The sequence below is a fragment of the Oncorhynchus mykiss genome, chromosome 11 (genome assembly GCF_013265735.2).
Source record: "Oncorhynchus mykiss isolate Arlee chromosome 11, USDA_OmykA_1.1, whole genome shotgun sequence".
In the NCBI taxonomy this organism is placed as follows: Eukaryota; Metazoa; Chordata; class Actinopteri; order Salmoniformes; family Salmonidae; genus Oncorhynchus; species Oncorhynchus mykiss.
Window position 1 is genome coordinate 77206586 of NC_048575.1, and position 24174 is coordinate 77230759.

A 24174-nucleotide genomic window follows, 5' to 3' on the forward strand; every position below is an offset into this window, starting at 1 on the left:
ATATATAATAAACAGCATAGCAGCAGCGTAAAAAACAAATGGAGGGAGGGGAGTGTGAATGTAAATAGTCCAGTGGCCATTTGATGAATTGTTCAGCAGTCTTATGGCTTGGGGGTAGAAACTGTTAAGGAGCCTTTTGGTCCTAGACTTGGCGTTACAGTACCGCTTGCCCTGCGGTAGCAGAGAAAACAGTCTATGACTTAGGTGACTGGGGTCTTTGACAAGGGTTTGGACTTTCCTCTGACACCACCTATTCACCAGTATATACAGTTGAAGTCGGAAGTTTACGCACACTTAAGTTGGAGTCATTAAAACTCGTTTTTCAACCACTCCACAAATGTCTTGTTAACAAACTATAGTTTTGGCAAGTCGGTTAGGACATCTACTTTGTGCATGACACAAGTCATTTTTCCAACAATTGTTTACAGACAGATAATTTAACTTATAATTCACTGTATCACAATTCCAGTCTGTCAGAAGTTTACGTACACTACGTTGACTGTGCCTTTAAACAGCTTGGAAAATTCCATAAAACGATGTCATGGCTTTAGAAGCTTCTGATAGGCTAATTGACATAATTTGAGTCAATTGGATGTGTACCTGTGGATGTATTTCAAGGCCTACCTTCCAACTCAGTGCCTCTTTGCTTGACATCATGGGAAAATAAAAATAAATCAGCCAAGACCTCAGAAAAAAATTGTAGACCTCCACAAGTCTGTTATATTCTTGGGAGCAGTTTCCAAACGCCTGAAGGTACCAAGTTCATCTGTACAAACAATAGTATGCAAGTATAAACACCATGGGACTACGCAGCCGTCATACCACTCAGGAAGGAGACGCATTCTGTCTCCTAGAGATGAATGTATTTTGGTACAAAAAGTGTAAATCAATCCCAGAACAACAGCAAAGGACCTTGTAAAGATGCTGGAGGAAACGGACACAAAAGTTAATTTTTTTATTTCACCTTTATATAACCAGGTGGGCTAGATGAGAACAAGTTCTCATTTACAACTGCGACCTGGCCAAGATAAAGCATAGCAGTTTGACACATACAGCAACACAGAGTTACACATGGAATAAACAGAACATACAGTCAATAATACAGTAGAAAGAAAAAAAAGTCTATATACAGTGAGTGCAAATGAGGTAAGATAGGGGAGGTTGTTACGGTGCGTGAATGAGGACCCAAAAGCGAATTAACTTAAACAGAGCTTCTTTAATTACCAAACATAGGTAGGCTCAGACGGACCGGCAGATTCCGACAGGACAAGACAAGGTTACAGCAAACATGACGACAGTCTGGTTCAGGCATGAAACACAACAAACAAGAATCCGACAAGGACAGGAGCAGAAACAGAGAGAGATATAGGGACCTAATCAGAGGGAAAAAGGGAACAGGTGGGAAAAGGGGTGACGAGGTGGTTAGGAGGAGACAAGGCACAGCTGGGGGAAAGAGGGGGAGAAAAGGTAACCTAACAACGACCAGCAGAGGGAGACAGGGTGAAGGGAAAGGACAGAGACAAGACACAACATGACAGTACATGACAGTACCCCCCCACTCACCGAGCGCCTCCTGGCGCACTCGAGGAGGAAACCTGGCGGCAACGGAGGAAATCCTCGATCAGCGCACGGTCCAGCACGTCCCGAGAGGGAACCCAACTCCTCTCCTCAGGACCGTACCCCTCCCAATCTACGAGGTACTGGTGACCACGGCCCCGAGGACGCATGTCCAAAATTCTACGGACCCTGTAGATGGGTGCGCCCTCGACAAGGATGGGGGGGGGGGGGGAAGACGAGCGGGGGCGCGAAGGACGGGCTTGATGCAGGAGACATGGAAGACCGGGTGGACGCGACGAAGGTATCGCGGAAGAAGAAGTCGAACTGCGACAGGATTAATGACCCGAGAAATACGGAACGGACCAATGAACCGCGGGGTCAACTTGCGAGAAGCCGTCTTAAGGGGAAGGTTCTGAGTGGAGAGCCAAACTCTCTGACCGCGACAATATCTAGGACTCTTAGTTCTACGCTTATTAGCAGCCCTCACAGTCTGCGTCCTATAACGGCAAAGTGCAGACCTGACCCTCTTCCAGGTGCGCTCGCAACGTTGGACAAAAGCCTGAGCGGAGGGGACGCTGGACTCGGCGAACTGAGATGAGAACAGCGGAGGCTGGTACCCGAGGCTACTCTGAAAAGGAGATAGCCCGGTCGCAGACGAAGGAAGCGAGTTGTGGGCGTATTCTGCCCAGGGGAGCTGTTCTGACCAAGACGCAGGGTTGCGAAAAGAAAGACTGCGTAAGATGCGACCAATAGTCTGATTGGCCCGTTCTGCTTGACCGTTAGACTGGGGGTGAAAGCCGGAAGAGAGACTGACGGAAGCCCCAATCAAACGGCAAAACTCCCTCCAAAATTGAGACGTGAATTGCGGACCTCTGTCCGAAACGACGTCCGACGGAAGGCCATGAATTCTGAAAACATTCTCGATGATGATCTGTGCCGTCTCTTTAGCAGAAGGAAGCTTAGCAAGGGGAATGAAATGAGCCGCCTTAGAGAACCTATCGACAACCGTAAGAATAACAGTCTTCCCCGCTGACGAAGGCAGTCCGGTGACAAAATCTAAGGCGATGTGAGACCACGGTCGAGAGGGAATAGGAAGCGCCCTGAGACGGCCGGCAGGAGGAGAGTTACCGGACTTAGTCTGCGCGCAGACCGAACAAGCAGCCACGAAACGACGCGTGTCATGCTCCCGGGTGGGCCACCAAAAACGCTGGCGAATGGAAGCAAGCGTACCCCGAACGCCAGGGTGGCCGGCTAACTTGGCAGAGTGAGCCCACTGAAGAACGGCCAGACGAGTAGGAACGGGAACGAAAAGAAGGTTCCTAGGACAAGCGCGCGGCGACGGAGTGTGAGTGAGCGCTTGCTTTACCTGCCTCTCAATTCCCCAGACAGTCAACCCGACAACACGCCCCTCAGGGAGAATCCCCTCGGGGTCAGTGGAGGCTACTGAAGAACTGAAGAGACGAGACAAAGCATCAGGCTTGGTGTTCTTAGAGCCCGGACGATAAGAAATCACGAACTCGAAACGAGCGAAAAACAGCGCCCAACGCGCCTGACGCGCATTAAGTCGTTTGGCAGAACGGATGTACTCAAGGTTCCTATGGTCAGTCCAAACGACAAAAGGAACGGTCGCCCCCTCCAACCACTGTCGCCATTCGCCTAGGGCTAACCGGATGGCGAGCAGTTCGCGGTTACCCACATCATAGTTACGTTCCGACGGCGACAGGCGATGAGAAAAATACGCGCATGGGTGGACCTTGTCGTCAGAGAGGGAGCGCTGAGAAAGAATGGCTCCCACGCCCACCTCTGACGCGTCAACCTCGACAACGAACTGTCTAGAGACGTCAGGTGTAACAAGGATAGGAGCGGATGTAAAACGATTCTTGAGGAGATCAAAAGCTCCCTGGGCGGAAACGGACCACTTAAAGCACGTCTTGACAGAAGTAAGGGCTGTGAGAGGAGCTGCCACCTGACCGAAATTACGGATGAAACGACGATAGAAGTTCGCGAAGCCGAGAAAGCGCTGCAGCTCGACGCGTGACTTAGGGACGGGCCAATCAATGACAGCTTGGACCTTAGCGGGATCCATCTTAATGCCTTCAGCGGAAATAACAGAACCGAGAAATGTGACGGAGGAGGCATGAAAAGTGCACTTCTCAGCCTTCACAAAAAGACAATTCTCTAAAAGGCGCTGGAGGACACGTCGAACGTGCTGAACATGAATCTGGAGTGACGGTGAAAAAATCAGGATATCGTCAAGGTAAACGAAAACAAAGATGTTCAGCATGTCTCTCAGGACATCATTGACTAATGCCTGAAAGACAGCTGGAGCGTTAGCGAGGCCGAAAGGAAGAACCCGGTATTCAAAGTGCCCTAACGGAGTGTTAAACGCCGTCTTCCACTCGTCCCCCTCCCTGATGCGCACGAGATGGTAAGCGTTACGAAGGTCCAACTTAGTGAAAAACCTGGCTCCCTGCAGGATCTCGAAGGCTGAAGACATAAGAGGAAGCGGATAACGATTCTTCACTGTTATGTCATTCAGCCCTCGATAATCTATGCAGGGGCGCAGAGACCCGTCCTTCTTCTTGACAAAAAAAAACCCCGCTCCGGCGGGAGAGGAGGAGGGGACTATGGTACCGGCGTCAAGAGCTACAGACAAATAATCTTCGAGAGCCTTACGTTCGGGAGCCGACAGAGAGTATAGTCTACCCCGGGGGGGGGGGTGGTTCCCGGAAGGAGATCAATACTACAATCATACGACCGGTGTGGAGGAAGAGAGGTGGCCCTGGACCGACTGAACACCGTGCGCAGATCGTGATATTCCTCCGGCACCCCTGTCAAATCACCAGGCTCCTCCTGTGAAGAAGAGACAGAGGAAACAGGAGGGATAGCAGACATTAAACATTTCACATGACAAGAGACGTTCCAGGAGAGGATAGAATTACTAGACCAATTAATGGAAGGATTATGACAAACTAGCCAGGGATGGCCCAAAACAACAGGTGTAAAAGGTGAACGAAAAATTAAAAAAGAAATGGTTTCACTATGATTACCAGAAACAGTGAGGGTTAAAGGTAGCGTCTCACGCTGAATCCTGGGGAGAGGACTACCATCCAGGGCGAACAAGGCCGTGGGCTCCTTTAACTGTCTGAGAGGAATGTCATGTTCCCGAGCCCAGGTCTCGTCCATAAAACAGCCCTCCGCCCCAGAGTCTATTAAGGCACTGCAGGAAGCTGACGAACCGGTCCAGCGTAGATGGACCGACAAGGTAGTGCAGGATCTTGAAGGAGAGACAGGAGTAGTAGCGCTCACCAGTAGCCCTCCGCTTACTGATGAGCTCTGGCCTTTTACTGGACATGAAGTGACAAAATGACCAGCGGAACCGCAATAGAGACAGAGGCGGTTGGTGATTCTCCGTTCCCTCTCCTTAGTCGAGATGCGGATACCTCCCAGCTGCATGGGCTCAGCACCCGAGCCGGCAGAGGAAGATGGTAGTGATGCGGAGAGGGGGGCAACGGAGAACGCGAGCTCCTTTCCACGAGCTCGGTGACGAAGATCAACCCGTCGCTCAATGCGAATAGCGAGTTCAATCAAGGAATCCACGCTGGAAGGAACCTCCCGGGAGAGAATCTCATCCTTTACCTCTGCGCGGAGACCCTCCAGAAAACGAGCGAGCAAAGCCGGCTCGTTCCAGCCACTGGAGGCAGCAAGAGTGCGAAACTCAATAGAGTAGTCTGTTATGGATCGATTACCTTGACATAGGGAAGACAGGGCCCTGGAAGCCTCCTCCCCAAAAACAGATCGATCAAAAACCCGTATCATCTCCTCCTTAAAGTCCTGATACTGGTTAGTACACTCAGCCCTTGCCTCCCAGATTGCCGTGCCCCACTCACGAGCCCGTCCAATAAGGAGAGATATGACGTAGGCGACACGAGCAGTGCTCCTGGAGAAAGTGTAGGGCTGGAGAGAAAACACAATATCACACTGGGTGAGGAACGAGCGGCATTCAGTGGGCTCCCCAGAGTAACACGGCGGGTTATTGATTTTGGGCTCCGGAGATTCGAAAGCCCTGGAAGTGGCCGGTGGATCGAGGCGGAGATGGTGAACCTGTTCTGTGAGGTTGGAGACTTGGGTGGCCAGGGTCTCAACGGCATGTCGAGCAGCAGACAATTCCTGCTCGTGTCTGCCTAGCATCGCTCCCTGGATCCCGACGGCTGAGTGGAGAGGATCCGAAGTCGCTGGGTCCATTCTTGGTCGGATTCTTCTGTTACGGTGCGTGAATGAGGACCCAAAAGCGAATTAACTTAAACAGAGCTTCTTTAATTACCAAACATAGGTAGGCTCAGACGGACCGGCAGATTCCGACAGGACAAGACAAGGTTACAGCAAACATGACGACAGTCTGGTTCAGGCATGAAACACAACAAACAAGAATCCGACAAGGACAGGAGCAGAAACAGAGAGAGATATAGGGACCTAATCAGAGGGAAAAAGGGAACAGGTGGGAAAAGGGGTGACGAGGTGGTTAGGAGGAGACAAGGCACAGCTGGGGGAAAGAGGGGGAGAAAAGGTAACCTAACAACGACCAGCAGAGGGAGACAGGGTGAAGGGAAAGGACAGAGACAAGACACAACATGACAGTACATGACAGAGGTAAGGCAATAAATTGGCCATGGTGGCAAAGTAAATTACAATATAGCAATTAAACACTGGAATGGTAGATGTGCAGAAGATGAATGTGCAAGTAGAGATACTGGGGTGCAAAGGAGCAAGATGAATAAATAACAGTATGGGGATGAGGTAGTTGGATGGGCTGTTTACAGATGGGCTATGTACAGGTGCAGTGATCTGTGAGCTGCTCTGACAGCTGGTGCTTAAAGCTAGTGAGGAAGATATGAGTCTCCAGCTTCAGTGATTTTTGCAGTTCGTTCCAGTCATTGGCAGCAGAGAACTGGAAGGAAAGGCGGCCAAAGGAGGAATTGGCTTTGGAGGTGACCAATGAGATATACCTGCTGGAGCGTATGCTACGAGTGGGTGCTGCTATGGTGACCAGTGAGCTGAGATAAGGTGGGGCTTTACCTAGCAGAGACTTGTAGATGACCTGTAGCCAGTGGGTTTGGCGACGAGTATGAAGCGAGGGCCAGCCAACAAGAGCATACAGGTCACAGTGGTGGGTAGTATATGGGGCTTTGGTGACAAAACGGATGGCACTGTGATAGACTGCATCCACTTTGTTGAGTAGAGTGTTGGAGGCTATTTTATAGATGACATCGCCAAAGTCGAATGATCGGTAGGATGGTCAGTTTTACGAGGGTATGTTTGGCAGCATGAGTGAAGGATGCTTTGTTGCGAAATAGTAAGCCGATTCTAGATTTAATTTTGGATTGGGGATGCTTAATTTGAGTCTGGAAGGAGAGTTTACAGTCTTACCAGACACCTAGGTATTTGTAGTTGTCCATGTATTCTATGTCAGAACAGTCCAGAGTAGTGATGCTGGACGGGCGGGCAGGTGCGGGCAGTGATCGGTTGAAGAGCATGCATTTAGTTTTACTTGCATTTAAGAGCAGTTGGAGGCCATGGAAGGAGAGTTGTATGGCATTGAAACTCTGGAGGATGGTTAACACAGTGTCCAAAGAAGGGCCAGAATTATACAGAATGGTGTCGTCCGCGTAGAGGTGGATCAGAGAATCACCAGCAGCAAGAGCGTCATCATTGATGTATGCAGAGAAAAGAGTCGGCCCGAAAATTGAACCCAGTGGCACCCCCATAGAGACTGCCAGAGGTCCGGACAACAGGCCCTCCGATTTGACACACTGAACTCTAGAAGTAGTTGGTGAACCAGGCGAGGAAATCATTTGAAAAACCAAGGCTGTTGAGTCTGCCAATAAGAATGTGGTGATTGACAGAGTTGAGAGCCTTAGCCAGGTTGATGAATACGGCGATGAATGCACAGTAATGTCTCTTTTTCGATGGCAGTTATGATATCATTTAGGCCCTTGAGCGTGGCTGAGCTGCACCCATGACCAGCTCTGAAACCAGATAGCGGAGAAGGTACGGTGGGATTCTAAGTGGTCGGTAATCTGTATGTTAACTTGTCTTTCGAAGACCATAGAAAGGCATTGTAGGATAGATATAGGTCTGTAGCAGTTTGGGTCTAGAGTGTCTCCCACTTTGAAGAGGGGGATGACTGCGGCTGCTTTACAATCTTTGGGAATCTCAGACGATACGAAAGAGAGGTTGACCAGGCTTGTGATAGGGGTTGCAACAATTTTGGCAGATAAGTTTAGAAAGAAAGGGTCCAGATTGTCTAGCCCGACTGATTTGTAGGGGTCCAGATTTTGCAGCTCTTTCAGAACATCAGCTATCTGGATTTGGTTGAGGGAGAAATGGGGGAGGCTTGGGCGAGTTGCTGTGGGGGGTGCATGGCTGTTGACCAGGGTAGGGGAAGCCAGGTGGAAAGCATGGCCAGCCGTAGAAAAATGCTTATTGAAATTCTCAATTATAGTGGATTTATCGGTGGTGACAGTGTTTCCTAGCCTCAGTACAGTGGGCAGCTGGGAGGAGGTGCTCTCCATGGACTTTACAGTGTCCCATAACTTTTTGGAGTTTGTGCTACAGGATGCAAATTTCTGCTTGAAAAAGCTAGCCTTAGCTTTCCTAACTGCCTGTGTATATTGATTCCTAACTTCCCTGAAAAGTTGCATATCACGGGGGCTATTTGATGCTAATGCAGAAAGCCACAGGAATTTTTTGTGCTGGTCAAGGGCAGTCAAGTCTGGAGAGAACCAAGGGCTATATCTGTTCCTGGTTCTACATTTTTAAAAGGGGCATGCTTATTTAAGATGGTGAAAGAAAGAAAGACCAGGCATCTTCTACTGACGGGATGAGGTCTATATCCTTCCAGGATACCCAGGCCAGGTCAATTAGAAAGGCCTGCTCGCTGAAGTGTTTTAGGGAGCGTTTGACAGTGATGAGGAGTGGTCGTTTGACCACGGACCCATTTCGGATGCAGGCAATGAGGCAGTGATCGCTGAGATCTTGGTTGAAAACAGCAGAGGTGTATTTGGAGGGCAAGTTGGTTAGGATGATTTCTATGAGGGTGCATGTGTTTACGGATTTGGGGTTGTACCTGGTGGCTTCATTGATTATTTGTGTGAGATTGAGGGAATCAAGCTTAGATTGTAGGATGGCCGGGGTGTTAAGCATGTCCCAGTTTAGGTCACCTAGCAACACTAGCTCTGAAGATAGATGGGGAGTAATCAGTTCACATATGGTGTCCAGGGCACAGCTGGGGGCAGAGGGTGGTCTATAGCAGGCGCTAACAGTGAGAGACTTGTTCCTGGAAAGGTGGGTTTTTAAAGGTAGAAGCTCAAATTGTTTGGGTGCAGACCTGGATAGTAAGACAGCACTCTGCAGGCTGTCTCTGCAGTAGATTTCAACACCGCCCCCTTTGGCAGTTCTATCTTGTCGGAAAATTTAATAGTTAGGGATGGAAATTCCAGGCTTTTTGATTGGTCTTCCTGAGCCAGGATTCAGACACGGCTAGGACATCCGGGTTGGCAGAGTGTGCTAGGGCAGTGAATTAAACAAACTTAGGGAGGAGGCTTCTAATGTTAACATGCATGAAACCAAGGCTTTTACGGTTACAGAAGTCAAGAAATGATAGCGCCTGGGTAATGGGAGTGGAGCTGGGCACTGCAGGGCCTGGATTAACCTCCACATCACCAGAGGAACAGAGGAGGAGTAGGATAAGGGTATGGCTTCAGGCAGTTAGCGGGCCAGGGCAAGCAAGCTAGCAGAAAAAGGGCCTTGGAGGGACGTCGCGACGGAAGAAAGTCCGTTGTGGCCCACTCGTGCTATTACGTCGGCAGACGTATCAGCAGGGCTCCGTGTGGTAAACCAGGCCAATTGGCAAAATAGGTATGGTGGCCAAAGAAATTGTCCGATGGGCCTCTTAAGCTAACAGTCCGATGTGATCTGGACAGCTAGCAGGCCGCGGCTAACAGGCTAACAGGCAGATGGGCATTCAGGGGGACGATGAAATGGCGGAGCCAGTTTAGAAAACCCCTCGTCGGTGGTCTGCTCTACAGTGAAATAAGGCAATAATTACTAACCAAAACAGCAATGGACAAGGCATATTGATGTTAGCGAGAGGCATGCGTAGCCTAGTGAATCATTGGAGTCCAGTGAGTGGCTTCAGGCAGTTAGCGGGCCAGGGCAAGCAAGCTAGCAGAAAAAGGGCCTTGGAGGGACGTCGCGACGGAAGAAAGTCCGTTGTGGCCCACTCGTGCTATTACGTCGGCAGACGTATCAGCAGGGCTCCGTGTGGTAAACCAGGCCAATTGGCAAAATAGGTATGGTGGCCAAAGAAATTGTCCGATGGGCCTCTTAAGCTAACAGTCCGATGTGATCTGGACAGCTAGCAGGCCGCGGCTAACAGGCTAACAGATGGGCATTCAGGGGGACGATGAAATGGCGGAGCTAGTTTACAAACCCCCCGGGGGGGGGGTGAAAGGTGTTGTTGTGTCCTCTTCATGACTGTCCTGGTGTGTTTGGACCATGATAGTTTGTTGGTGATGTGGACACCAAGGAACTTGAAACTCTCGACCCTCTCCATTACTGCCCCGTCAATGTTAACGTTCAGCCCACCTTTTCTTGTAGTACACAATCAACTCCTTTGTCTTGCTCACATTGAGGGAGAGGTTGTTGTCCTAGCACCACACTGCCAGGTCTCTGACCTCCACCCTATAGACTGTCTCATCATTGTCGGTGATCAGGCCTAACACTGTTGTGTCGTCAGCAAACTTAATGATGGTGTTGGAGTCGTGCTTGGCCACACAGTCGTGGGTGTACAGGGAGTATAGGAGGGGACTAAGCACACACCCCTGAGGGGCCCCCATGTTGAGGATCAGCGTGGCAGATGTGTTGTTGCCTACCCTTACCACCTGGGGGCGGTCCGTCAGGAAGTCCAGGACCCAGTTGCAGAGGGAGGTGTTTAGTCCTTATCTTAGTGATGAGCTTTGAGGACACTATGGTGTTGAATGCTGAGCTGTAGTCAATGAAAATAATTCTCACATAGGTGTTCCTTTTGTCACGTGGGAAAGGGCAGTGTGGAGTGCAATAGCAATTGTGTTATCTGTGGATCTGTTTGGGCGGTATATTAATTGGAGTGGGTCTAGGGGTTCTGGGATAATGGTGTGACTAGCCTTTCAAAGCCCTTCGTGGCTACAGATGTGAGTGCTACGGGTCGGTAGTCATTTAGGCATGTTACTTTGGCGTTCTTGGCCACAGGGCCTATGGTGGTCTGATTCAAACATGTAGGTATTACAGACTTGGTCAGGGAGAGGTTGAAAATGTCAGGGAAGACACTTTCCAGTTGGTCAGAGCATGCTCGGAGTACACATCCTGGTAATCAGTCTGGTCCTGCGGCCTTGTGAATGTTGACCTGTTTAAAGGTCTTACTCATATCGGCTACGGAGAGCGTAATCACACAGTCGTCTGGAACAGCTGATGCTCTCGTGCATGCTTCAGTGTTGCTTGCCTCGAAGCGAGCATAGAAGTAATTTAGTACATGTCCTGGTAATCCCTCTGGTCCTGTGAATGTTTACTTGTCACGCCTGCTCCCCCTCCCCCTCCCTGGCGCTTGAGGGCACCAGGCTACTCTTATCTACACGCACCTGTCACCATCATTATGCGCAGCAACGCTCATTGGACTCACCTGGATTCCTTCCGTGGTTGATAACCCCCTGTATATCTGTCTGTTCCTCTGTGGTGTTCCCTGTGTCCCCATTAATTGTTGTTAAGTGTTCATGTCCAGACGCTGATCCTGTTCCGTTTCATGTCCGTCAGCTATTAAACCTTCACTCCCTGTACCTGCGTCTCTTCTTACAGGCCTGTTTCATAGTGTAGGGCTAAGATGTGAGGAGGAATATATTGAGTGAGATTTGTCACGTGAATTTATTTGACTGTTGTAGTCAAACATATAGTATGAACTCATTGACAGACACCATGTGAAAGTGCACATTCTGTCAATAAAGAAGGGCAGAGATTGAGGAAACCCGTTGTGCAAGTACAGGAAACTTTATGGTGCGTCCACTGCTGAACTTCATGTCTGAAGGGACTGAGGGGCGAGAGAGTGGAACAGGAACAGGGACTGGAACAGGGACTGAGGGGCGAGAGAGTGGAACAGGAACAGGGACTGAGGAGAGAGAGAGAGGGGTATTCACTGGAACAGGGACTGAGGAGAGAGAGAGGGGTCTGCACTGGAACAGGGACTGAGGAGAGAGAGAGAGAGGGTATTCACTGGAACAGGGACTGGAACAGGGACTGAGGAGAGAGAGCGGGCGTATGCACTGGAACGGACTGAGGAGAGAGAGAGAGGGGTATGCACTGGAACAGGGACTGAGGAGAGAGAGAGGGGTATGCACTGGAACAGGGACTGAGGAGAGAGAGAGAGGGGTATGCACTGGAACAGGGACTGAGGAGAGAGAGAGAGGGGTATGCACTGCAACAGGGACTGAGGAGAGAGTGAGGGGTATGCACTGGAACAGGGACTGAGGAGAGAGAGAGGGGTATGCATTGGAACAGGGACTGAGGAGAGAGAGAGGGGTATGCACTGGAACAGGGACTGAGGAGAGAGTGACGGGTATGCACTGGAACGGACTGAGGAGAGAGAGAGAGGGGTATGCACTGGAACAGGGACTGAGGAGAGAGAGAGGGGTATGCACTGGAACAGGGACTGAGGAGAGAGAGAGGGGTATGCACTGGAGCAGGGACTGAGGAGAGAGTGAGGGGTATGCACTGGAACGGACTGAGGAGAGAGAGAGGGGGGTATGCATTGCAACAGGGACTGGAACAAACCACATGGAAAGTGTTAATGTGTATAATGTGTCAATTGTGGTCCATTATTGTGTGTTTATATTTATTCAGGTGTCCATACATGTTTTTGTTTGTTGTTTATGAATGTTGTTTGTGTTTGTTGTTTATGTTTGTTGTTTGTGTTGTTGTTTATGTTTGTGATTTATGTTTATGTTTGTTGTTAGGCTTTGTTGTTTGTTGTTTGTTGTTTTGTGTTTGTTTGTGTTTGTTGTTTATGTTTTGAATCTATACATGCATTGAGTGTTTTTATATGGCCTTGTGTGTGCATGTTTATTTGCGTATGTTCACTGGTGCATATGTGTGTGTGCACAATAGTGTGTGTGTGTGCATGCATATAGAGTGTGTTTATTTCTTCATGTGTCTTCCTGTGTGTATCACAGGAGGTTGGTGGCACCTTAATTGGGGAGGATGCGGTCGTGGTAACGCCTGGTGCGGAATCAGTGGAATGTAACAAATACATCAAACACATGGTTTCCATGGTTTCCAGGTGTTTGATGCCATTCCATTTGCTACGTTCCATTATTTTGAGCCGTTCTCCTCCGTTGTGTATGTAGATATCTGTGCACCAGGGGTTCCGCTGCTGTCGTGTAGCTGTGGTGCTGCGTTGAGGAGCAGGTTGAAGATGGTAGAACAGTCCTCTGCAAACAAAACGAGTGATGACTACAACAATCTGACAACCCCACAGTAGAATAGTTTATTTAATTACCTAGTTGGCTCGTTGTTGTGTGTTTTATTCAAGATAAATATTTCTCTAGATAAATATTTATCTTGAGGCGCATGCAAGTTACGAGTGCCACAGGAAGAGAAACATGCATTCTGACAAGCAGTCAATGCACAACAATTCCTGCAATCGCGGGCAAAATAGTAGTTTTTATGGTCTTTGTTAAAAGAGGGGGATCCCAGCTTTCCATTCCTACTTTATTTATTTCTCAACACTTAAATATGTGTGAACTGCACCATTTTAAACACAGAGTTTATAGCAGCGGCATAGTTAAGCACGTTACCACTCCACAATTCACCCTGAGTGCATAGGGGAGATGTAGAGGTCCTGGGCTGGTGTGGTTACACATTGTCTGCGGTTGTGAGGCCGGTTGGACATACTGCCAAATTCTCTAAAACTACATTGGAGGTGGCTTATGGTTGAGAAATGAACATTTAATTATCTGGCAAAAGCTCTGGTGGACATTCCTGCGGTCAGCATTCCAATAGCACACTCCCTGAAATCTTGAGACCTCTGTGGCTTTGTGACAAAACTGCACATTTTAGAGTGGCCTTTTATTGTCCCCAGCACAAGGTGCACCTGCGTAATGCTCATGCTGTTTAATCAGGTGGATGGATTATCTTGGCAAAGGAGAAATGCTCACTAATAGGGATTTAAGCACGTGTGTCGGCACAAAATTTGATTGAAATAAGCTTTATGTGCATATAGAACATTTCTGGGTTCTTTTATTTCATGAAACATGGAACCAACACTTTACATGTTGCGTTTATATTTTTATAGATAAATGCCTGCTTTGTTGACAAACTCAGTATATTGTTGATTTAATTGTACTGAAGGTCACAAACGGAGATCCTAACCAGTTATTGTCCATTGTTACTTCGGTTCAGTGTGTACTACATTTTGCATCATAGTTTGGTTTACTTGTCTTAGTCTACAGGTAGATTTAAACATAGGCTGGTCTTATGTCATAACAGGATAATCAACTTGCAGAACTTGTGTTTCCTGTTGGAGAAATGCTAGCTAGAACGTAGTGTTCTTTCTGGTTCTCAACAAGTGTTGAGGAAGCAAAAACAGATTGAGAAGAACCCGTTATCAAATGATCCAACTGGCGTTATAACATCTTCAGTTAATTACATCTTTAAGAAGTCACTGTCTCTTGGCCGCGAGGTTTGGAACTCTGACAGTAGATCCATTCTGCTGTTATAACTGAAAACAGATTTAGTGTTTTCTCTCTCTCTCTCTCTCTCTCTCTCTCTCTCAGCATGTGGTGGCCTGTTGTTATTCCCTTGGCAGTTCTTCTCTCAGAGCAGTTTGGAACATTAGCATAGTGTTAACATTAGCTTAGTGCTCCTCATCAGGGCGTGATTACCTCTTCAAAGATTATCTTAAATAAGACATCTTATCCCACCGCATGCATTTTTAAAACTTATTTTCCTAATAGCACTGACTTTTCTGATAACGTCTTTATTGAGGAAAAATGTACTGACTACAACTGTGATATGTGGTTGTCTCAACTAGCTAGCTTAAGATGAATGCACTAACTGTAAGTCGCTCTGGATGAGAGAATCTGCTAAATGACAAAACTGTTTTAAAAAAAATGGTAATTTAAAGTGATTTGAGATGTTAGCCTACAATGTTAGCTTCGGGGGCAGTTTGGTGTGCCTCTAAGTCAGACAAACGTGTTCAGTTTGTTTGTAGTATTAGTATGGTAATGGTTAATAGATGCATATGACCGGTTACATTTTTGCTAATTATTATGTTTGTATGACTGACATGCTTTGTGTGCCATGACATTGGAGCGTGTGTGTGACTGTGTGTGACTGTGTGTTTTTAGTCCACAGAGTAATTCCACCTCAAAAAGCATCAGTAAGAGGACTTCAACACCCACCATCTCAGATTGTTCTGAAACTATTTATATCGTTAGAAACAGAAGATTAATATTCCTGAAACATTATTTTTTTGAAAGATAATTTGAACACTGAGAAATTAAGCTAATTTATTGCACCCAATTTGGCCATTTCAATTTATAGGCTTCATATAATATTAAATAAATATAGTACCCAATATCTGATTTGGACCAAACCTCTTCTAAACAGTGATTAAGGAATCTAAATGAATGGTCAAAAGCCATCCAAGGACCCCAACATCCAGTATACATCATCAGTGATTTATGTTTGACAAGTAGTATGAAGCTGCGGCTTGGAGTATTGTTTATTCATACTATGTAATGTATTCTTAGTGAATTTGATTGTTTTTTTTTCTCTCTGTTCAGATGAATTAGCAAATTAGCATTTTCCCCTATGAATGAATGTTAAAGTACCAGGTTTTTCCCACTAGATGTTACTGTTTCTGCTACTGCCATACCCTTATATCAATTTAGCTGGTCTCTTGCATTTATTCAATGGATCACAACATTTACAACTTTGGGTAGAATACCAATAGCTTTTGCTTTTAATTCAAATAAATTGTGTGGTTATCCTCAAGTCAAGACAGTCCTCCATGAAAGCAATTGAGTTCTTCCTTCTCTTAGCAGCTAATGCTTCAACCCAACTCCCCTTGAAGAGTCCAACACATGGCAGCTCTCTGAGAGGGCTATGCCTATGGTGAAATTCTCACATGAAGACTTTTCCTACAACCCCAAACAAATCTATTGAGAAATGGACTAGTGACTGTTGCATGGCAGGTTTCTGTTTGTCAATAAATGTATTAAAACACCTCTTTATATGTCTTGCGATTAGTGTAATTTACCATCAAACCCAATACCATTACCATTGTAAAACACTATACAGTATGTGCTTTGGACTTTTACCATTGAAGACCTTTAGAGACCATAACATTGAAGCCATTATATCTGCTGTAGCCTAATGATTTGCTTGTTCACCAGGGATGGTCTAATCCAGACCTTTTTTTAAAGGGAATAAATCACAAACACAGGGGCCATTTCCTGGACCTAGATTAAACCTAAGAGAAGGACAAACTGCTTTGGTTTCATGGAGGACTGGCTTGAATTGAGGATGACATTATTATTTTCAACATGAGCTAAAGCGATTGTTTTTTTTACCCAAAGTTGTAAAGAAAATGTTGTGCTCACGAGACAAGCAACATTGATAAAAGGGTGTGGCAGTAGCAAAAACAGCAGCATCTACTGGGCAAAACCTGGTACTTTAAGGCCAGGCAACACACACTCATAGGGCAATTTTTCCCCTTAATCAAATAATAATCACATTTTACCAGTTGAATGTAGACCAAAATATAATACTTTTTTGGGTTAAACATGTTATGAAATATTTTATTACAACATGCAAATGAGGCAATAGCTCATTAAATATGCACATATTTGCATATTGCACAAATCCATTTTTCTGGACACTGGATGAAGTCCAGCATTTTGTCCAGAGCAGATTGTGGATAAATACTTTAAAAAAATCTTTCTATCTGTAAAATAATACATATTTTTTTCCCAAATAAAATGTTATCTACAGTGCCTTCAGAAAGCATTCAGACCCTTGAATTTTTCCACATTTTGTTGTGTTACAGCCTCAATTTAACATGGATTAAATAGAGATTATTGGTCACTGGCCTACACACAATACCCCATCGTGACATCACAATACCCATCGTGACATCACAATACCCCATCGTGACATCACAATACCCCGTAATGTCAAAGTGGAATTATGTTTTTACTAACTAATTAAAAATGGAAAGCTGAAATGTCTTGAGTCAATAAGTATTCAACACCTTTGTTATGGCAAGCCTAAATAATTTCAGAAGTAAAAATGTGCTTAACAAGTCACTTAATAAGTTGCATGGACTCACTTTGTGTGCAATAATAGTGTTTAATATAATTTCTGAATGACTACATCTTCTCTGTATCCAACACGTACAATTATCTGCAAGGTCAGATAACCAGTTATTAAATACAAGGGTTTTAACATACTTTTTCCAACCTACACTGTGAATGTTTAAATTAGGTATTCAATATAGACAAGAAAAATACAATTATTTGTGTGTTATTAGTTTAAAACACACTGTGTTTGTCTATTGTTGTGACTAAGATGAAGATCAAAATTGATGACTAATTTATGCAGAAATTGTAAGGGTTCACATACTTTTATTTGCCATTATGTAAATGTACTGTATGTAAATTAGATATCTAGACCCAATCTCTTCAAAGATAGTTACTAAACATATAAACATAGTCCAGTTTTAACATTCTCTATGAAATGGTCTTCTAAATTATGTGTAATTTAATGTCATGAGCTTTGAAATTATTGCTGCATTTTAAAGTGGTTGAAATTCATGAAAATGTTGATGACGGTAGTATGACAAACTAAAGAAAATATACATTTTCATAAAGTTTTTAAATGTATTTGTTAAAAGTCTAAATCGGTAAAAACGTAATTTCAGTTTTGCCTGGCCTTAAGACTAATTAAATGGGGGAAATGTAAGCTACATCAATGGCTAATTTCTCCGAACAGGAGGGGAAAAACCTCACGTAATTCACTGAGAATACATGACATAGTATGAATAAACAATGTTCAAGTAAAACATTACAAAACCTGGCCAGATCAGTTAAAGTCATCAGTCTCAAGTCCATGTCAAGTCAAGTTATTTTATATCTAGACTCAAATCATCAAATGTGTGACTTGAGTCAGACTCAAGTCCAAGTCAACGTGACTCTAGTATCTACTGTCTATTTACTTTCTCTTCTGTTGTCTATATGAAGCTGAAATGACCTTGACCGCCCATTAGTTGGACACACACACACACACACACACGTAAGCATGAAAGATCAAAGCAGGATTATTGGTATTTGTTGTGACAAGTGGATTAGATTCGATGACAATGACAGCTCAGTAGAAGAGTAATCTGCTCCTTCCCTGCGTAGATGAAACCACACTAGTCTAGACTATTGTTTGAATGTACCCTATATACAATATACAAACTGAATGATCAAGGCTGGTGGTAGAGATATGTTTTCTTTGTTCCAAAATGCTATTGTCCTAATAACGTAATCTACTTTGGGCTGTTCAGATGGTCATGAGAAATTCATTAGACTAATATAATTATTATAATAGACTTCAATAGACTAATGTAATAAAAAAAAAAGAAAAGATAACAGCACATCATTTAATTACAAAATAGAATGTTATAATACAAATGTTAGAGAATACACAGATGACTGCATTCCTTTTGTTGTGAAAGGCCCAAAACTGCAGTGACTTTCTGAAGATCTGTCACAGTCTTGTCTGCGAACTGCTAGTCAATAAGTAGTAAGAATTAAACGATCAGCTTGTTGGAGCTACATCAGCTCATCCACCAAAGGCCTACTTGATTCTCTTGCACTTTGGGAGATATTGTTTTTAGAACCACAGCTCTGTAGTCTTTAAGTGTACACTAAGTGTACAAAACAGGAACTATTTCCTAATATTTAGTTGCACTCCATTTTGCCCTCAGAACAGCCTCAATTCGTCGAGGCATGGACACATTTTATTTAACTAGGCAAGTCAGTTAAGAACAAATTCTTATTTACAATGACGGCCTACCAAAAGGCCAACACGGGGGCTGGGATAAAAAAAAAAAAAATATATATATATAGATATGACAAAACACACATCACGACAAGAGAGATAACACTACATAAAGAGAGACCTAAGACAACATAGCAAGGCAGCAACACATGAAAACACAGCATGGTAGCAACATAACATGACAACAACAGGGTAGCAGCACAACATGGTGCAAACATTATTGGGCACAGACAACAGCACAAAGGGCAAGAAGGTAGAGACAACAATACATCACGTAAAGCAGCCACAACTGTCTGTAAGAGTGTCCATGATTGAGTCTTTGAATGAAGAGATGGAGATAAAACTATCCAGTTGGACTGTGTTGCAGCTCGTTCCAGTCGCTAGCTGCAGCGAACTGAAAAGAGGAGCGACCCAGGGACGCGTGTGCTTTGGGGACTACAAGGTGTCGAAAGCTTCCCACAGTTGTGTCAAGTCGGCTGGATGTCCTTTAGGTGGTGGACCATTCGATACACACAGGGAAACTGTTGAGTTTGAAAAACCCAGCAGCGTTGCAGTTCCTTCTTTAACCCAGCAGTGTTGCAAAAATCCTTCTTTAACCTTTCTGATCTCCCCATCCCGGATCCGGGATCGTGAATACAGACTCAAGCTCATTACCATAACGCAACGTTAACTATTCATGAAAATCGCAAATGAAATGAAATAAATATGCTAGCTCTCAAGCTTAGCCTTTTGTTAACAACACTGTCATCTCAGATTTTCAAAATATGCTTCTCAACCATTGCAAAACAAGCATTTGTGTAACAGTACTGATGGCTAACGTAGCATTTAGCATTAGCATTCAGCTGGCAACATTTACACAAAAAAACAGAAAAGCATTCAAATAAAATCATTTACCTTTGAAGAACTTCAGATGTTTTCAATGAGGATACTCTCAGATAGCAAATGTTCAGTTTTTCCTGAAAGATTATTTGTTTAGGACAAATCGCTCCGTTTTCTGCGTCACGTTTAGCTATGAAAAAACCCCTGTATCCAGGATTGTGTAAATCTATCAGCAAGCTCATTAGCATAACACAACGTTAACTATTCATGAAAATCGCAAATGAAATGAAATAAATATGCCATCTCTCAAGCTTAACCTTTTGTAAACAACACTGTCATCTCAGATTTTCAAAATATGCTTCTCAACCATAGGAAAACAATCATTTGTGTAAAAGTAGCTAGCTAGCGTTAGCATTTAGCGTTAGCATTTAGCGTTAGCATTTAGCGTTAGCATTTAGCGTTAGCATCCAGCACGCAACATTTCAACAAAAACATAAAAGCCTTCAAATAAAATCATTTACCTTTGAAGAACTTCTGATGTTTTCAATGAGGATACTCTCAGTTAGATAGCAGATGCTCAGTTTTTCCAAAAAGATTCTTTGTGTATTAGAAATAGCTCCGTTTTATACATCACATTTGGCTACCAAAAAAACCCCTGAAAATTCAGTCCTCAAAACGCGAACTTTTTTCCAAATTAACTCCATAATATCGACTGAAAACATGGCAAACGTTGTTTAGAATCAATCATCAAGGTGTTTTTCACATATCTCTTCATTGATACATCGTCCTTGGACACATGGTTTCTCCCCTGAATCAAATGGTAAAGTAAAAGCAGCTGGCAATTGCGCACCGAATTCCACGCAGGACACCAGGCGGACACTTGGAAAATGTAGTCTCTTATGGTCAATCTTCCAATGATATGCCTACAAATACGTCACAATGCTGCTAAGACCTTGGGCGAACGACAGAAAGTGTAGGCTCATTCCTTGCGCAATCACAGCCATATAAGGAGACAATGGAAAACAGAGCTTCAGAAATTCTGCTAATTCCTGGTTGATGCATCATCTTGGTTTCGCCTGTAGAATGAGTTCTGGGGCACTTACAGACAAAATCTTTGCAGATTCTGAATATGCATAGTCGAGCATCTTTTCGTGACAAAATATCGCGCTTAAAACGGGAACGTTTTTTATCCAAAAATGAAATAGCGCCCCTAGAGATCTAACAGGTTAACCTGTCTCCTCCCCTTTATCTACACTGATTTGAAGTGGATTTAATAAGGGATCATAGCTTTCACTTGGATTCATCTGGTCAGGCTGTGTCATGGAAAGAGCATGTTTTGCACACTGGCACACTGTTTATGCCTGCAGGGATGGAGGCAGGTCACGTCAATGATTCCCTGTACTGCCTGATACCATTAGAGCTGCATGTCAATCTGAAACCTGCATATATGAAAAGGGCTTATTGCTCAGTTCCAAACAGTTGAACTAGTGTACTCCCAAAATAAGCATCATGCCTGTGTCACTGCCTTTTTCAAAGTCCCCCAGTCCCATGACAACGACACGTCACATGTGAAATGTAGGATTATATAAAAAGGAAAAAATGTGTGTGTGTCGTCTACACACTGCTTGTCTGTGAACGGAGTGCTCTGTGTTCCTGTAGGGATGGAGTTCCCTGTGGACGGCCTGGTCAGCGTGAGCCAAGAGATCCTGGAGAGATCAGCCCAGGACTACATGAACAGCCTTCTCCACAGCCCCCTTGACTCACCCCAACACCTCACCCTCGCAAACAACACACAGGTAAATAGACCCTCACTCTGCCACACTCTACACAGGTAAATATCAAATCAAGTCAAATTTGATTGGTCACAGACATGGTTAGCAGATGTTATTGGTCACATACACAGGGTTAGCAGATGTTATTGGTCACATACACAGGGTTAGCAGATGTTATTGGTCACATACACAGGGTTAGCAGATGTTATTGGTCACATACACAGGGTTAGCAGATGTTATTGGTCACATACACAGGGTTAGCAGATGTTATTGGTCACATACACAGGGTTAGCAGATGTTATTGGTCACATACACATGGTTAGCAGATGTTATTGGTCACATACACATGGTTAGCAGATGTTATTGGTCACATACACATGGTTGGCAGATGTTATTGGTCACATACACATGGTTGGCAGATGTTATTGGTCACATACACATGGTTGGCAGATGTTATTGGTCACATACACATGGTTAGCAGATGTTATTGGTCACATGCAGATGTTATTGGTCACATACACATGGTTAGCAGATGTTATTGGTCACATACACATGGTTGGCAGATGTTATTGGTCACATACACATGGTTGGCAGATGTTATTGGTCACATACACATGGTTGGCAGATGTTATTGGTCACATACACATGGTTAGCAGATGTTATTGGTCACATGCAGATGTTATTGGTCACATACACATGGTTAGCAGATGTTATTGGTCACATACACATGGTTAGCAGATGTTATTGGTCACATACACATGGTTAGCAGATGTTATTGGTCACATACACATGGTTAGCAGATGTTATTGGTCACATACACATGGTTAGCAGATGTTAATGCGAGTGTAGCGAAATGCTTGTGCTTCTGGTTCCGACAGTGTAGTAATATCTAACAAGTAATCTAACAAATTCACAACAACTACCGTATACACAAAAGGGCTGAATGAGAATATGTACATATAAATATATGGATGAGCGATGGCCGAGCGGCATAGGCAAGATGCAATAGATGGTATAAAATACGGTATATACATATATGAATAATGTAAGATATGTAAACATTATTAAAGTGGCATTGTTTAAAGTGACCCATTTGTTAAAGTGGCCAGTGATTGGGTCTCCATGTAGGCAGCAGCCTCTGAGTTAGTGATGGCTGTTAAGCAGTCTGATGGCCTTGAGATATAAGCTGTTCTTCAGTCTTTATCCTCACTCTGTCACACTCTACACAGGTAAATAAACCCTCACTCTAACACAGGTAACTAAACCAGATTAAACAGATAACACATGGCACTACACAGTTATTTTACAGTTAAAGCTAGCTAGCTAACAATTCCATAGCCACAACAAAGTAATGTGCTGTGGGTGAGAAGCTTGGATCCAGTGCTGCACAACATCGAATCAAATGTATTTATAAAAGCCCTTTTTTTTCCCTTTTTCTTTTTTAACATCAGCTAATGTCAAAGTTCTGTACAGAAACCCAGCTTAAAACCCCAAACAGCAAGCAATGCAGATGTAAAAACACAGTGGCTAGGAAAAACTCCCTAGAAAGGCAGGAACCTAGGAAGAAACCTAGAGAGGAACCAGGCTCTGAAGGGGGGGCCAGTCCTCATCTGACTGTGCCGGGTGGAGATTATAATATACATAGATAACGTGCATAGATGACCAGCAGGGTTAAATAATAATAATCACAGTGGTTGTAGAGGGAGCAACAGGTCAGCACCTCAGGAGTAAATGTCAATTGGCTTTTCTTAGCTGATCAGACAGCAGGTGCGGTAGAGAGAGAGAGTCGAAAACAACAGGTCTGGGACAGGTAGCACGTCCGGTGAACAGGTCAGGATTCCATAGCCGCAGGCAGAACTGTTGAAACTAGAGCAGCAGCACGACCAGGTGGATTGGGGACAACAAGGAGTCATCAGGCCAGGTAGTCCTGAGGCGTGGTCCGAGGGCTCAGATCCTCAGAGAGAGAGAAAGAGACAGATTAGAGGGAGCATACTAAAATTCACAAAGGACACTTGATAAGACAGGAGAAATACTCCAAATATAACAGACTGACCCTAGCCCCCGAGACAAACTATTGCAGCATAAATACTGGAGGCTGAGACAGGAGGGGTCGGGGGACACTGTGGCCCCTTCCGACGATACCCTCGGACAGGGCCAACCAGGCAGGATATAACCCCACCCCCTTTGCCAAGGCACAGCTCCCACACCACCAGAGGGATATCTTCAAAACACCAACTTAATACCGAGACAAGGCTGAGTATAGCCCACGAAGATCTCCCCCACGGCATGAACCCAAGAGGGGCACCAACCCGGACAGGAAGATCACGTCAGTGACTCAACCCACTTAAGTGACACACCCCTCCTAGGGACGGCATGGAAGAGCACCAGTAAGCCAGTGACTCAGCCCCCATAATAGGGTCAGAGGCAGAGAACCCCAGTGCAGACAGGGGAACCGGCCAGGAAGAGACAGCAAGGGCGGTTTGTCACTCCAGTGCCTTTCCGTTCACCTTCACACTCCTGGGCCAGACTCCACTCAATCATAGGACCTACTGAAGAGATGAGTCTTCAATAATAACTTAAAGGTTGAGACCGAGTCTGCGTCTCTCACATGGGTAGGCAGACCATTCCATAAAAATGGAGCTCTGTGGGAGAAAGCCCTGCCTCCAGCTGTTTACTTAGAAATTCTAGGAACAATAAAGAGGCCTGCTTCTTGTGACCGTAGCGTACGTGTAGGTAAGTACGGCAGGACCAAATCAGAGAAATAGGTAGGAGTAAGCCCTGTAATGCTTTGTAGGTTAGCAGTAAAACCTTAATCAGCCCTTGCCTTAACAGGAAGCCAGTGTAGGGAGGCTAGCGCTGGAGTAATATGATAGATTTTTTGGGTTCTAGTCAAGAT

The 24174-nt window shown here is 44.9% G+C and overlaps 1 protein-coding gene across 1 annotated transcript in view; it reads left to right on the forward strand.

Annotated features, from left to right (window-relative positions):
• The window catches only part of fam169aa (family with sequence similarity 169 member Aa), a 39928-nt gene that overhangs the window by 6215 nt on the left and 9539 nt on the right, over positions 1-24174 (forward strand). Inside the window, exon 2 of the mRNA XM_036936347.1 lies at positions 21166-21302. Within this exon, the coding sequence (XP_036792242.1) occupies positions 21168-21302 (135 nt within the window). The 5' untranslated portion in view covers positions 21166-21167. The remainder of the gene's footprint in view (positions 1-21165; positions 21303-24174) is intronic.